The following is a 16,415-nucleotide window of genomic DNA, read 5'->3' on the forward strand; positions in this document are numbered from 1 at the left end:
ACGTGTACCTTAATGTATATTTATCAGACGATGTGAATAGACGACACAGTTTCCTGTGAAACTGTGGTGAAGTCACACTTTGAACTAGGTTTATAATTGGTTTGATCTACAATTTCTGAACATCACACAGTGATGAGAAAAGTCTTCTACTGATCAGGGTTGGAATATACTTAAAGATTTTATATCTTATATCTTATAAAGAAACTATTTCAATTCCTGGTAAATAACAAAAGTATTGTTCTACTCAATTAAAAAGGATAAAAATGAGAATTCTAACATTAAAAGACCCACCTAATAAAAATTAGTGTAAGCTCTTTGGCTGAAATAATCCCATGAAGATTCTAGCGTAGCCATCTCCGTACCATTCTCTGAAATGGGTCTGAGAAAATGTTTGCCATAGTTCTTGGTTACTGTATGTTTGTGTTAGGTTCAACTGACCTACAACATGAGAGACAAATGAGGCAAAGACAACAGCTTTAAATTTTACTTGCAACAAGGAGGACAGAGAGATGTGCTCAGTTACAGATCTCCAACACGTCCTGAGGCACATCTTCCGCCATCCTTCTTTTATTGAGATTAGGTCCCTAGTTACACAGAATTCAAATGTGCCTAAGGGCAGGGGGAAACACAAGATAGCAGGTCCCATACATAGTAAAGAATGCAAACCATAATGATGAGAATATGAATTTGTCTTCATTGATTAATTAGCTTGGCTCGGGAACAGCACATCCTTCCATAATTGGTATGAACAGACACAGAAAGAAGGAAGCCTCCTGCTTTTCTGTGTCTTCCCATGTCAATCTCTGCATCTCCGTCCCTAGTCAACGTCACTCCCTTATACTCCTTACAGTAGCTGCTTCCTGTTCTCCTTCAACAGAGGGCTCCGAGCTCAGACATTAAGCATCACGAACATTAAGCATTAACAAGTAATAAAGGCATAATGTGATGAGATTCAATATAACAAAAATAAGGAATATAACAAGGTAAAAGCAAATAAGACTGAGCTAGTACTGCCCACTTAAAAAAAAAATCAAAAATCCTTTTTTAAGATTAGATTTTTCTGTATTTTATTTATTTATAGTTGGTAAACTGTGACGCAAGACTAGCATCAGTAGAGTTTGTGGAAAAAACTTGAAACGGCGCCATATGGCTGTGGGGTTGTGGGGTTGGACTAACTGTGACACATGCCTTTTCACTTCATTCCCACTTCTCATTTCCTACCTCTTAGCCTTCAGCCAAACTGTCACCACTAATGTGGAGCAAGTATTTCAGCAATGTTAATTTCCTCAGCTCCAGTCAGGTCAGGAGGCAGATGGGAGACATTGTAATGATACCAATTATGACTTACTTAACAGGACATATGATTAACATGCAGGCTGCGCACCGCAGCACTCACTAGTGGTGATATGTCTAATAGTGAGTTGTCAGAAGTGAAAGACAGCAGGAGATTTTGTCTGGCTTTGGCAGCTTTGTCTGCCATCTTTCCTTCAGCTGGTCACAAGCTCATCAGGGGCCCTGGGTCTTTGAGTTGGCTGCCACATTACCTCCAGGCATACAACACATCTGAGCTTTTACTTTCAGCTCTTTTTGTATATAAATATGAAAAGGAAGCATTGGTTATAGTACAGTGGGACCTCTACTTACAACTTCTCTACATGCGAAAGTTTCAGGTTACGAAACATCTCAACGGGAAAATATTTCCTCTTGTTACGAAGGAAATTTCACCATACGAAAGGCAAAAATATGCTACCGCTGCTACTCGCAGCTCGCGGAGTTTAGCGAACGCAAACTTGCTTGTAGTTGCTCTGCCATTGGCTATCGCCTAGCATCTTCCTGTCATCCCATTGGCTATGAGGGACGTCAATATGTACAAGTTTGTGTGTATCCCAGCGTCGTCTTCGATTTATTGTGGGTATTCGTATGTTTGTCCATTAGAGCAATCTTTTCATATACATTTATGACATACTTTTGTAATACAGTGGGACCTCTACTTGCGAATGTCTCTACATGTGGAATTTTCAGGTTACGAAACATCTCAACGGGAAAATATTTCCTCTTGTTACAAAAGAAATTTCAGGATATTAAAGGAAAAATTACGCTACCGCTGCTACTCGCAGCTTGCGGAGTTTAGCGAACGCAAACATGCTTGTAGCGGCTCTGCCATTGGCTATCGCCTTGCATTTTCCTGTCATCCCATTGGCTAGCAGGGACGTCAATATGTACAAGTTTGTGTGTATCCCAGCGTCGCCTTCGTTTCACTTTTATTTATTGTGGGTGTTCATATGTTTGTCCATTAGATGGCGGTGTTACCACAAGTGTTAACGTTTGTTGCTAGTAATGACGGCTAATGTAAGATTAGCCTGTAATAAAGTTAATTTTGTTCCTGGAGAAGTCTTGCACTGAATTCCTATATTTATTGTGCGGTAATCTAATTGTAACATGTATTTGTTACATGTTTTGATGCATTTTTATGATTTATAAAAAAAAATTATGTCCGAATTTATGGGGGCTTGGAACGGATTAGGGCACTTACATGGAAAACGCGTCTCTACTGACGTAATTTTCAGGTTACGAAACAACTTCCGGAACCAATTAATTTCATAAGTAGAGGTCACACTGTATTTGACAACTGGTTTATAAAGGTGATATGGAAAATAATTCAAGGGTAAATTACAATAATTGCTCATGCAGTTCTATTGTCCATTGGGCACTTCTGTCTGTCTAATTACTTCTTACATGTTAGTAATGGTTTAAGAGCTGAGCTTTGAGAGCTATGATTGTTTGGACATTTTTTCTTTTTGGTAGACAACCATTGACAAAACTAAAAAGCCTTGTGACTCGCGCAACAATAATCCCTGGAAGTGTAACATTTCTTGCAGTATTACAGAAAAATAAATTTGACTTATTCTTACATGAGCAATAAATCAAATATGTCCATCAGCACACTGAGTGCGAATTGTCCTTCATAACACCAGTTAAAGTAAAAGTGTAAAATAGCACAAACTTGACCTAACAATTGCTTTGTAGCATTTCTAACTTACTAAATCAAAATTGAAAATGAAAATCTATTGGTTAATGGAATTTAGTAATTCAAATATTGGATTGACCTCTCACAGAAGCAGTTGGAGTGAGTTTATCAATATCAGATATATATATATATATAATATCATGTGTTTTTGGGTTTTTTTAATAGAGTTTCAGTGCTCCATAAGATTACAAAATTTGATATTCTATATACATAAACAAAAAGTCTGCTGTTGTATATTAAATCTTTCTGTCTGTGAATGTGTTTACATCCTTTTTTAGCTTCTCCCTGTCAGGTAGGATTGTGATAGGATCCAATTAAGGTAGCTGTTGGTAAAATGATGAATTGCAGTGCTACAAGAGACAGTCATGAGGAAAACACAGAGGCATATTATGCACAAGCACTGCACTAAAAAAACAGAGGAAGACAGAGAAAGTGAGTGACATAGAGAGTGGGTGAGGGAAAGATACAGATGAAGCAACAGAGGTGAAAATGGAGGGAGCAGAAGGATTTACGAGAGGTTAAGAAGAACAAAGAAACAAAGAAGGCTAAAATCAATGCGCAGTTCAGCAGTCAGGAAGAATGGAATCAAATGGAAAGGATCAGAAATCACAGACTCCTAAGTTATTGAGGTGTGTTACTTAATTTAAAATAATATAGTTGTTCTGCATTCAACAGATAATTTTGTAAATCAGATACAACAAACATTTGCTTCTGCCTCTAAATGTGTAGTTATTTAAAATACATTTTTTGAAATGCTGGTAATTTAGGTACATTTTCTAGCTTCATATGTATCTTTTTTCACTCTTCTGAAAGCTATTATCTTTCTCAGTGTAGAAACCCAATTCAGATCCCATCTGTCTTACATTATTGTGGCATTATAATGCAGTTTGACTGTAGATTAATTTGAAAAGTCTACCTTGCTTTACCTCTGAAAATATGATAAAAATGAAAGCTGACTTGATGGTTAGTGTGATGGATCACATAAATCAAGAAAGCCAAGTCTGCTGGGTGAATTTTATACCACAGAAATGATCGCCTAACATTTGTTTTCACTTCAAATTCATCTTATAAAAATAACCTGTTATATGAGGAGTACCTTATTTGAGCTGTAGCATGAAACTTATTGGTTCTAGTATTTCTGCCATATGTAAGTCAGTGAAATGAAAAGAAAGCACAAATATGCAAAGCAAACTACTCAGCTACTCTAATATAGCAAAAAAAAAAAAAAGTTTTTCCCCTCTAGAAAATCTTTGATTACATATATATTAAACATAAACAGTTATATTCATCAGGCTAACTGTGACTCTGTGCTGTTAATATTCTGACTCTCAGGTCATGCTTATTTTATATTGTGACATTAGTTACCCTATGATTGCATTAGATGGATTTGAGCACCATGCCCATCTGTCATTGTCCTCCTTTGGACTTCTTTTTTAAGGAAAAGAGGATAATGCTTCACTCAGTCACCTGTACTTTCATAACTTCATTAATGACAGACTAGAACAACATGAACAATTGTGTATACCACTGATTTAAAAAAAAAAAAAAAAAAAGTGTTATCCCAGGCTATTCTGCACAATTCTCTGCATTTGTTTCAGAATAATAAAAAATGGTCATGATTTTTATTAATTATCTAAAAATAGAGATATTAAGCATTTATTATATATTATTTCTGAAGTTGTATTTCTTTTTCATCTTTTTAAGTGAAACCAAATTGACCTAATGTTATCAGTCATCAGTAATAGATTAGAATAACAGGCAGATATAAAAAGAATAATAAATAAAGTTAACCTCCCCTATCATCACTATCGCTATTTTCAATTGGAAAAAATATGTAGGTATAACACAGCTGGCTAGGATACTGTTGTGTAATAAATCACACAAAAAAGAAATTAGCCACCAGTAGATGTACACTGATCCATTCATTCATTCTGTCTGTTTGTGCTTTATTTAGCTGCTCACTGAAGCACTGAAACATTGAACTTGCATATTGAAGTACACTGGGGAGCTTCTTTATGCATGAGCACACTCTGAGACATGCACAATAGTGAGAACATACACAAGCACATAAAAAAGGAGTTCATTCAAGCCTTCCATTAACCTCACAAACACACACACACACATGCACACACACATTCTTCAGGGGTTGGGTGCAGCAGCCATATGGAGATTCTCCACATGATCCTTCTCCTAATCATGTGGAGCCGACGGAGAATGTAGCATCAGCAACAACACCAGTAACCTGCTTTACATGATTTATTGTACTGACACACATGTTCTATCAAACTACATTTGTATGAACTTCTCAGATTAGTATAATTACATTTGAGAAAATGGTTGGTTCACATACACATTGGACAGGACATGGGTAAAAACGTTTTTTTGGTTGTTTTTGGCTTCGAAAATGCCTACCTACATTCTCTGAACTGCTGGGAACATTCCTCAGAAAGTTTGGTCCATGTTGACAAAACAGCACCATGCTGTTGCTGCAGATTTGTTGGCTGCGCATCCATGAGGCAACTCTCCCATCTTTACATCGAATTACATTTACATTTGTTTTTACAAATCTAGAATTAAACAGACACTATATTCTGACCCTTGTGTGTGTCCGTGCGTGTGTGTGTGTGCGTGCGTGCGTGCATATCTTTGGATGTGTACACTAGTGAATTTTGAACCCACACTAGGGTATCCGTCAACATGACTAATTGAATAGCGGTGACCTGCACTAGGACTTTCACACACATGTACCAGCCTCTCTTGTTTTGCTACCTTCCCCCTCTCTGCCAACCAGCTGCTCTGTTTTGTTAACATTGGGAGTTTTCAAGTCGCTCACATATACGCGCAGGCACACACAGAGACACACCAGCCATATCTATTCTTACGATCCACTGGGACATGTGGTCCATGGAGACAACTCATGTAGCGAGAGAATAAATGAGTGTGAAGCAGATAACGAATGAACCCTCCGCCGGGCTGCTTTGTTACTGTAATGAGGCCAGGGACGGCTTTGTGCTCACCTTGTAGTTTTTACACCTCCTCCCCTCCCTCTCCTTTCTTATCCTCTTGTCACCTCCACTCTCACTTCGTCATCCTCTCTCAAAGTCCTTCCTCTTCTATGCGTATTTTCACCCTTATCAGGAAACTCTTTGTGTTCTTCTGTCATCTAGTTTTATGTTCCCTCCACCCTCTTCTCCATCCTTATACCTATCCTATTTTTTTTAACCTTTTTGTTATTACTAAATTCCTGCATGCATATTTATTTTTTATTACTTTGGCCGCTAGCAAAATATACTGCTCAAAAGAAAAATAAATAAATACATAACCACTGGTTTTAAGCACTGTGTCCAACATTTTTCCCTCTTATGTCAGTGCTATACAAGAATGCAGGAACTTCTGTCATGCATATTAGTTTAGATTGTTCAATTCAAATCAAATCAAAGTCTGATCATATTTAATTAGGTTTTGCTACAATAAAGAAGTAAGTCTATTGATTTTTTTGGTAAATGTGTGATAACTCTGTCATCTTCACAGACACAAACAAGTGCTTGTGTTGTTTGTCCAAGAGATTGCCACAGCTGGTGAAAGTCCCAGAAAATTGCATTCGGTATAATAGGCATAGAGGCACGATCAAATTTGTTAGGCCATGATTTCTTCTGATGGCCTTGCTCCAAATGTCACACTCCCCTTAAGCTACAGCGCATTTTTTCAGAACATGGGAGCCTTTTTTTTTTACCATCCTTACTTCCTGTTCTCCTCTCCCATCGTTTGCTCTCAGGGGACTGGGGCACAGTGAGTTGGCTCAGGTAGATTAATTACATGCAGTGACATTGAGAAGCCGGCCAGAGGCTTCTGTAATGAGTCTGATTACTCATCTCCAGCAGCTCTGGGCAGTCAGGGGAGGGAAGTCAGGATGGCAGGTTAGCAGAGATCCCTTATTCTCAGTAGAGGGAGAACAACTTTTCCTATGGGCATAGAGGTCATTTTACATCAATACTTTGCTGAGAATCAGTGACTTGCTGAGAATTGATGTATAAGTTACCAGGAAGTATCCAATTAGAATGCAATAATGCCAGGATTGTGACCTTGTAAGGCACCAATACAGTAAGTAAAATTTGCAACCACAGATGAACCACAAATATTTCAACAGAATTGAAGTGATTGTAGTGTAGAATTTCTTACATGCATCATAAAACTGTGTGCTTCAGTGTATTGGTGATTGCTTCATGTCCATTCATTAGGGGAAGTATAATGTCAAAAAATGCATAATCTAAAAATGACTCACTTTCCTATTGTTACTGTCTTAAGATAAATGTGTGTAGTAGCTTCCTGCAAGTCCGTTTGAGAGAAAAAAAAACAATACTTAGTTCTTAGGGTTGTCTTTACTCTAATACAGTAAATTATGGTATAGTAGTGTATTTTTCCTTGCTGGTGATATTCTTGGAACCACACCCCCACCAACACTATTCTGAATTCCCTGCCCTAACCAGCCATTTTTTGTGGAAATTGCCTAAAGTGGAAATTACATTTTTGATAAATTAGCCTTTTCCTCAATTCTCCCCAAGAAAGAAACACACAGTGGGTGAGTGTGACTGGATGGCGCTGTGTCATGGTGCGTCACAGTGTGGTTGGTGTCGGCATTTTAAACCATTTGATAGTATGAATAAAGCATGATGCAGCGGGCAGCAGGGTGGGCAGGGAATGACAGGAAAACAAGCTCACCCAGTGTTGTGATGTCTGCAGATAAGTCAAAGCCCTTAAAGTTTAATGGAGGCCACACCACAGAGAGATGGGTACGTGGGTGTGTTTGCATGTGTGTGGAGGGATGCTGCGGTTTCTTTGGGACTTCAGTGGGATGTAATTGCAATCGTAATAAAGTCTCGCAGTATCCTTTCATGTGAGTAAGGCTAAAGGGCACAGTTTGAGTAGGAAGCAGCCATTCAGCATTGGCTTTGTGACCAAAGAGTCCTCTGTTGTCTGCCTCGAATCATGTGGTTTCCATTTATCTGATGTTTTAAGTATCATAATAGGCAATGTCAGTTGAACTGTAACTCCCATTTTATTTGTTAGACTCGATGCTGATTTTTTTTTTTTACAATCTGTTTATCAGATTTTTACCATCAATGTGTCAGTAAGAATGCAAAAAATGCAAATCCTGGATAGAACTGCAAGAGATTTCAGTGATGTCACAGAAAATGCAAAATTAGGTACTCATTCATCATAAAGGTATATGTTTGCGCTCTAGTGAATCTGCAGTTGCGAAAAGCTCAAAGGGACAAAATTATTTGCACAACACAAAGGCAAGCTGCAACATCTCATCTGTGTTAATTCAGATCAGCAAGGAAATATTCTAGTTTTAAAAAATCATACTAAGAAATAGATCCGACAGGCCACAATAAGAAGAATTAGTTCAAACAGTTCAGAAATCACGATTTACTGTTCCTGTTCAGTTCTCTCTTCCACTGCTGATATGTCATAGTAAATGCTTCTATAAGTTAACTACTAGCAGCTCTTTTCTCAAAAACTTGCAAAATGTTATGTTTTTATGAGGTCTAATCAGCTGATTGATTTAAGTAGCTAACTGAAGGCATATTGATTTTTAAAGTTTCAACATAGACCTATGGTTGTGTATCTTAATATTTAAAATAAGTGGTAGTTTGGCTGTGAAGTAAAATAAATCTTTTGTGGATTGTCCTATTCCTTCCGTCCCTTTCTTACTGAGGTCATTTTCTTCTATCCAGGCCCTTGTGTTCTACATGTGAAGTGGCTTTGAGTAGTTCAAACAGTCATCTAATTTATGGATCGAGATGATTGTATCAGATCCCCTCTATCCATCATATTTAGGTTCTGCTTTTTTGACTTAAGCGAGGAAAGTAATGAAAGTTTAATTAAATATTTTGGCAGTAATGTTTATATTTTTGGTATATGGTTGGGTGAGTTGAAATAGAGCACAGCATGATTTCTGACTATATCATACAGGGAGCGGACGGCCCATATCAGGGGGCCCGACACCCCATACTCTCGGAGAACCTGCCACAGGACCCCCCGAGGGACACGGTCGAATGCCTTCTCCAAGTCCACAAAACACATGTGGACTGGTTGGGCAAACTCCCATGCACAGTTCCACGCCCAGGACGAAAACCACATTGCTCCTCCTGAATCCGAGGTTCGACTATCCGGCAGACCCTCCTCTCCAGTACCCCTGAATAGACCTTACCAGGGAGGCTGAGGAGTGTGATCCTCCTATAGTTGGAACACACCCTCCGGTCCCCCTTCTTAAAAAGAGGGACTACCACCCCGGTCTGCCAATCCAGCGGCACGGCCCCCGATGTCCACGCAATGTTGCAGAGTCGTGTCAACCACGACAGACCTATAGCATCCAGGTGGATCTCATCTCAGGCCCTGCTTCCTCACTGGGAGGCACTGCTTTCCCTTCCTCAGACGCTGGATGGTGGTCCAGAACCTTTTCGAAGCCGTCCAGAAGTTGTTCTCCACGGCCCCACCATGCCCGGGTCTTTGCCTCGGCAACCGCCATAGCTACACTATTTCCCGATGTGTATTTATGAAATGTCTGTTTTAGTAAATATGGATTTGCTTGGCCATATTGCTGTCTGCACTGAATGAATAACAGTGATTCACTATGCAATTTACACAATAACAATTTCCAATTTTTACATAAATAGTTTTAAAAAAAATCACATTTTTTCTCTCATAATTAATATATTTCTGTTTTTCTGTCTGTGTTAGTATGACTATGAGGGAAGTGACATCAGTGACCTGCCAGTGGACCTCTCTGTGGTGTGGAATGGAATCTATGTTATTGACAACCCATTCAATATCCAAGGTATCGTATTTCTTATCGTTTCTACTTTTTATCCTCAAAGCCCATGGGCAAAACATTGTGCAACAATTTGAATCGCTCTGCCGTGACTGTCTATGAAGTTAACGCTTTCTTCCCTGTCATAAGAGATGCACAATTTCATTTTTGACAGCTGTCATGAAGAAAGTTTAAACTCTTCTGATAATCAATTAAAAGAATGGTTAGACAGAATAATTAATGGATGCTGACAAGAGCAAAAAAAAAACATCTAAGGAAATGAATATGGCTGGATATTTGTCTAACACAAACAAATAGTAATACTGAAGAACAGGGGAAAGTGAAGAACGATGGGTGCGTGACAGGTTGATAAATGCATTGCTTAATGTTACTTTGGTCGGAGGGCTGGATGAGAGGACAGAATTGATAAACAAAAACAGAAGGTGACATGCGGGGATTGCATCTATTATTTCTTAATTGCTACGTGTGCCTTAAGTGGAAAACAATTACTGATTCAAAAGTCTTTATTAAGTGTGATAGTTTGGGTGGTGGAGGGTAATGATTTTAGATGTTCCATTACACAAGATAATATAAATCTTGTTCTCAACTGTGTTGCAGTTGAGGGAAAAAAGGGCTGCTAGAATGAGACTAAACTGAACTTTATCTGTCATGTGTTCTTATTTTACTGGTTCTCCTCTGTTTTGTCTGGACTCATTTTGACAAATATCAGACAATCAGTTAATATTTCAGATTGCTTAGAATTTTGTTACTCATTGGTCTTGGCCTAATTCATTTGCATTTTCCTCTTTTTAAATTTGCTTCTTAAATGTTTCACTTTGTCTGTCTTGAAATATCTTTCTAAGCATTAAGGGCTCAGTGGAGTGTCACAAGAATATATTTCATGACTAATCCAAACGGTGGAGAAACATTGTGTCAACATTAATTTAACTTTTTTTCACCATTATTTAGGCATGTTGAGAATGTCTTGTAAGTACATTATAATTTTATGTGAAAAGAAGCTGGTAGTCAATATATGTCTTTTGTTTTTCATTTTTTTGTGCCTTTTTTTCCCACAGCATACTATTAATCATACCACATGCACAGTTTGCTGTCTAACATAGGAGCATTACAGTATATAATTCACAAATAGCCAGTGCAACACCACTTCCATTCTATCAACCAATTCAGGGCAACAACCCAGCAGCAGGTCTGCGCTTTGTTCCTTTGTCTGAGAACGGACAGGTGGAAGGCAATTTTGGTTCATTTTTTGTTCATTTTTCATTTATTCAGCAATTCCTGTATGGCAAAAGCAACTGTCCTGTTGACTGACCTGTGCAGAGAGTCTATGGGATATTGTGCATCTTTGCATCTGCCACCATATTGCCACCATATACCATATTGTACCAAACACTGTCAAATTGATGCAGTAATTCTAGTCAGGAGCACGGCCACACTCTGTAGGGACATGTGCCCTCTCCATGCACATGAATTTATAAAAACTACTGAGGTACATTTTCTGTTTTCTTGAGAAAACAGTTGTGAAATCAGTATTTGACCTCATTTTCCCTCTTTTATCATGAGTATCATTGTTGATTCATGCCTAAATGTTTTAGTAGCTTTATCATTTTTAGCATGCACTGTAGCTTTAGTCACTTGTTCTGGAGTCACCATAAGAACTCTATTTTTTTGAGAAAGAAAAACTGTTTTTATACCCTACATGGAACATATATCCATTTTTTACATGACAGGAAGAAAAAAGCAAGCAAATACCTTTTCTGTGCATTAGATTACAGGACATTATACAGCTTCTTCATCTCGTCACTGCCTGGGCACAGTTTAGCACTGTGCTCTATGTTTTACATCAAGCTTTCCTTTTTGGACCCTTCAGTGGTAACTTAAATCACCGGTCTCACATTCACCAGTATTTCTAAGCTTACTGAAGGTGGAGTCCTGTCTCCAGCCAGGAGTGAATACAATTGCTGGTCATATTGGTTCCTGTTCAAAGGCCCCAGAAGTGACACAGACCTTGTTATATTGTTTTTTCTGTTATTCTGAATTAATTTATTTGGGGGTTTTTTGCCTACAATGCTCCTTCATTGAATAACAACAGGCAAAAGTCATTACAGCCTTAGCATTCAATGTCCTTATATGAATTTAAAACTGCTTTAATTAACTCTTTATCACATATACAGTAAATATGTTTTTGAAAACACACACAAAAACATGTTCTGATTTGAGTTTTGATTGTTGAATATTTAGTTTTAGTAGAGCCCATCCCATAACCCCATAAGATTCTGTGAAAGGTCTGAACTTTTCTGGTAAATAATGCACATTGTATCCAAGGCAGTCCCCAGACCTTCATTGTGTGTGTGTGTGTGTGTGTGTGTGTGTGTAAACAGTCTTTATCAGTTCACTGTAGGAATGTTATGTAAAATCCTTAAAGAAAACCTATGAGGATTATATTTAAATGCAATGCTTAATGTTAAAGGTCTAACAGCACTTCAAATCGCTCATTATAAACCCATTCTCAGTTATACAAATCTCATAAGGACCTTCTTTTCTTCTTTTTTCACTCCACTGCCCATTAATCCTCTCTTGCTCCATCCTGTCCTTTTTCTTTGAATTGGAGCAGCATTATCCGTCTTGAGCACCACCCCAGATTTGCCCCAGTGTAAAGAAGAGATGATAATGTTAATTAAATCATTCATTTGCTTTAGATTAATTAGTGTCACACTACTTTTAAGATGAGCCATGGCTAAACAGATTAGGCTGAATCAGGGACTAAAGGGGAGGGAAGGGTGGAGGACAAGGATACTCCTACATGTAGCATTCTCTTTTGCCCTCATCTTATTTAAAATCTGTTTAACAAGTGTAACAGCCAATTCACCTATCTACAGGGTTTGGAAGTGTACCACCGATGATAAACGTTTGGAATAAACAGCTCTTCATTTGACTTGTATTCTCATTGGAGTTATTTGTTATTTGTTTCTTTTTTGGGCTTTTACCATCTTTTTAATACTCAGTGCTTGCTGCTGTTTAGTTAAAATGTGTCCACCCACTTCTTCTGGCTTCAGTTGCTATTTATTTATCCAGGTTTTTAGCCTTTTTTCCACTCTGAAGATTACTGTGTTGTTGTTTTTTAATTAGATCAGTTACAATTTGCAATCTTGTCATAGTTGTCATAGATTAGGGGCTGATTTCTCTGACAGTCTATATTAACTGTCAAACAGATCCTCTCACCCTGTGCCTCAGCTCTCTTTTCACTCCAAAAGACTGGATCAGCATCTGCAGTACTGTAGACATTGTCCCATTCCATCATTGAATCTCCTGCCCAAGTTTTCCCTCACTAGTCACCAAAATCCCAAGCTACTTAACTTTTCCACTTGGGGCACTTCTCTCTGTCCTGGAGGGGGTAATCCCCCATTTTCTGGCTCATAATTGTTGTCAGAGGAGCTGATTCTCCACTCCAGGACTGAGTGCCCCGACATTGTGTCTGTAGGTACGCAGTCATAAGTCGTTTCCAGATCCACAAAACATATCTGGAAAGTTTGGGCAACCTACTGAACCAGGGAAATGCTTTAGGTACCCCTGGAGGAGTTCAGATTTATTGCTTGCAAAAATTATTGTTTCAACTTCCAGCATTTCATCAAAAAGCCTTTTTTAGCGTGAGCAAATTCCAATATTTAAAGCAGGCTCTATGTGCTAAGTAAGAAATATTCATTGTGTATACATTGGTGAGGACAGACAATGGTTTATAATTTATTAACCAGTTAAGAAAACTGAATACAACCTCTACTAAATACAAAGCAATTCTTTAAATTTTTCTCTTAAATGGAAAACAAATGTGTTGAATATTCAATGGATTTGTGTATAGGCAACATATGCCTTGGATAGAGAATCGAAAGTCCACTGGCAACAAAAAATGTCTTCTTAATTGTACAATACAATCATTTAGAATAGGTTGATGCCGTATAATGAATAATAACGAGCCATTATGCGAACAACACTAGAAAGCAAACTAGCTTTTTGTATCAATAACACATTTAATAGCATTACAACTGAAAATTAGATCATCTGTCAACAAAATATTACCTTTTCTTTTTCACTGTGTTCTTTGCAGCACACTTGTACAAGTGCAGAGCATTGCGAGCCAGCTGCGGCATGTGCCTGAAGGCCAACCCTAGGTTTGAATGTGGCTGGTGTGTCCAGGACAAGAAGTGCTCCCTCAGGCAGGAATGTACCAGTGGGGGAAGTCCTCATGTCGCTCTACTACTTTCTGAAAGTGGACGGTGGATGCATGCCTCCTCTGGAAACAGCCGCTGCTCCCACCCCAAGATCACCAAGGTAAAGGAAGTGTTTGCATCTGTTTCTCTGTGTGTAGGAGTAGGTGTAAAGGTACACAATTATGTTCATTTTCTCAATCAAAACTATTAAATCTGATTGCGTCTCAAACTTGTATGTTGCAGACCATTTTTTTCCCATCAGTCGCATATTATTAATTATATTTGCAATTATGCTTAACGGTTGGTATTAATAATTATACAATTATATATAGAGAATGATTCATTTCTGATACTAAAAGTAATTAAATCAGTGATGATTCTGCTTATCAATAAGTGGCATTATTTAATGTATTGGCACTATAAATAGAATTGAAAGCCCCTGCACAATACAAGCTTTTACTGATGCAAATAGATTTTACTCACTAATAACCACAAAACGTATTAACATAAACAACATCATTATGAATAGAACCAGATATGAGACATTGAATATTTTATGCATTAAAAGCTGAAATAGTGAATACACACTAGATGTTAAAAATGTTTCAATCAATTTGTAACTTCTTTTTCTGTTTTTCATGTTCAAAATTTCCAGGCACATCTGTAATTGCTCTTTTCATTGTTATTAACCCGGTCACCTTTTGCTTCGCTGTTTAAATTCTTGGTCGTCCTATTGTATTTATTTGAAATGAATTACAAATGATATCAACAACAAAAAATATGTTTGTTTTACATCCATGACAGTAGACAAAGTATACACACTATTGAGGATTTAAAGTCAACTTTCATCAGACATATATGCACTTTTACCTCAACACTAAGATAATGATCAAGGTTGAGAAGTTCCGACTAGACATAGTCGGCCTCACCTCGACACATAGCAAGGGCTCTGGAACCAGTCTTCTCGAGAAGGGTTGGACTCTCTACCACTCTGGAGTTACCAATGGTGAGAGGTGACGGGGAGGCGTAGCAATACTTGTTGCTCCATGGCTCAGTGTCTGTATATTGGAGTTTACCCCAGTGGATGAGAGGGTAGCCTCCCTTCACCTTCGGGTGGGGGACGGATCCTGACTGTTGTTTGTGCCTATGGCCCAAACAGCAGTTCAGCATATCCACCCTTTTTGGAGTCCTTAGAGGGAGTGCTGGAGAGTGCTCCTTCTGGGGGTTCCCTCGTCCTCCTGGGTGACTTCAATGCTCACGTTGGCAGCGACAGTGTGGCCTGCAGAGGTGTGATTGGGAAAAATGGCCGCCCTGATCTGAATCCAATTGGTGTTTTGTTATTGGACTTCTGTGCTCGTCTCAGATTGTCCATAATGAACACCTTGTCCAGGTATAAAGGCGTCCACATGTTCACTTGGCACCAGGACACCTTAGGCCGCAGATCGATGATCGACTTTGTATTTGTGTCATCGGAGTTGCGGCCGCATGTTCTGGACACCCGGGTGAAGAGAAGGGCGGAGCTGTCAACTGATCAACACCCGGTGGTGAGTTGGCTCCGATGGTGGGGAAGGATGCCGGACAGACCCGGCAAAGCCAAATATATTGTGAGGGTCTGCTGGGAATGCCTGGAAGAGTCTCCTGTCAGAAGGAGGTTCAACTCACACCTCCGGGAGAGCTTTGACCATGTCCCGGGGGAGGCGGGGAACATTGAGTCCGAGTGGACCATGTTCTGTGCCTCCATTGTTGAGGTGGCTGACCGGTGCTGTGGCCGCAAGGTGGTTGGTGCCTGTCGTGGCGGCAATGCCCGAACCCGCTGGTGGACACCAGCGGTGAGAGATGCTGTCAGGCTAAAGAAGGAGTCGTATCAGGCCTTCCTGGCCTGTGGGACTCCTGAGGCAGCAGATAGGTACCGGCAGGCCAGGCAGAGTGCAGCGACAGCAGTTGCTGAGGCAAAGACCCGGGCATGGGAAGAGTTCGCCGGGGCCCTGGAGAATGACTTCGGGACAGCTTCGAAAAGGTTCTGGACCACCATCCGGCGTCTGAGGAAGGGGAAGCAGTGCATTGTCAACACTGTGTATAGTGGCGATGGTGTGCTGCTGATCTTAACTCAGGATGTTGTGGATCAGTGGAAGGAATACTCTGAAGACCTCCTTAATCCCACCAACGCGTCTTCCAGTGAGGAAGCAGGGCCTGAGATGAGATCCGCCTGGATGTTGTAGGTCTGTCGTGGTTGACACGACTCTGCAACATTGCGTGGACATCGGGGGCAGTGCCGCTGGATTGGCAGACCGGGGTGGTAATCCCTCTTTAAGTAGAAGGGGGACCGGAGGGTGTGTTCCAACTATAAGGG

At 39.4% G+C, this 16,415-nt stretch overlaps 1 protein-coding gene across 2 annotated transcripts in view; it reads left to right on the forward strand.

Moving 5' to 3' along the window:
- LOC101062161 (plexin-A1-like) overlaps positions 1-16,415 on the forward strand; it is a 161,722-nt gene that overhangs the window by 106,503 nt on the left and 38,804 nt on the right. For both annotated transcript variants that reach the window (XM_029833920.1, XM_029833921.1), the window contains exons 11-12: positions 9,773-9,869; positions 13,963-14,186. In XM_029833920.1, the coding sequence (XP_029689780.1) occupies positions 9,773-9,869; positions 13,963-14,186 (321 nt within the window). The remainder of the gene's footprint in view (positions 1-9,772; positions 9,870-13,962; positions 14,187-16,415) is intronic.

This window comes from Takifugu rubripes, chromosome 3, assembly GCF_901000725.2.
Source record: "Takifugu rubripes chromosome 3, fTakRub1.2, whole genome shotgun sequence".
NCBI lineage: Eukaryota > Metazoa > Chordata > Actinopteri > Tetraodontiformes > Tetraodontidae > Takifugu > Takifugu rubripes.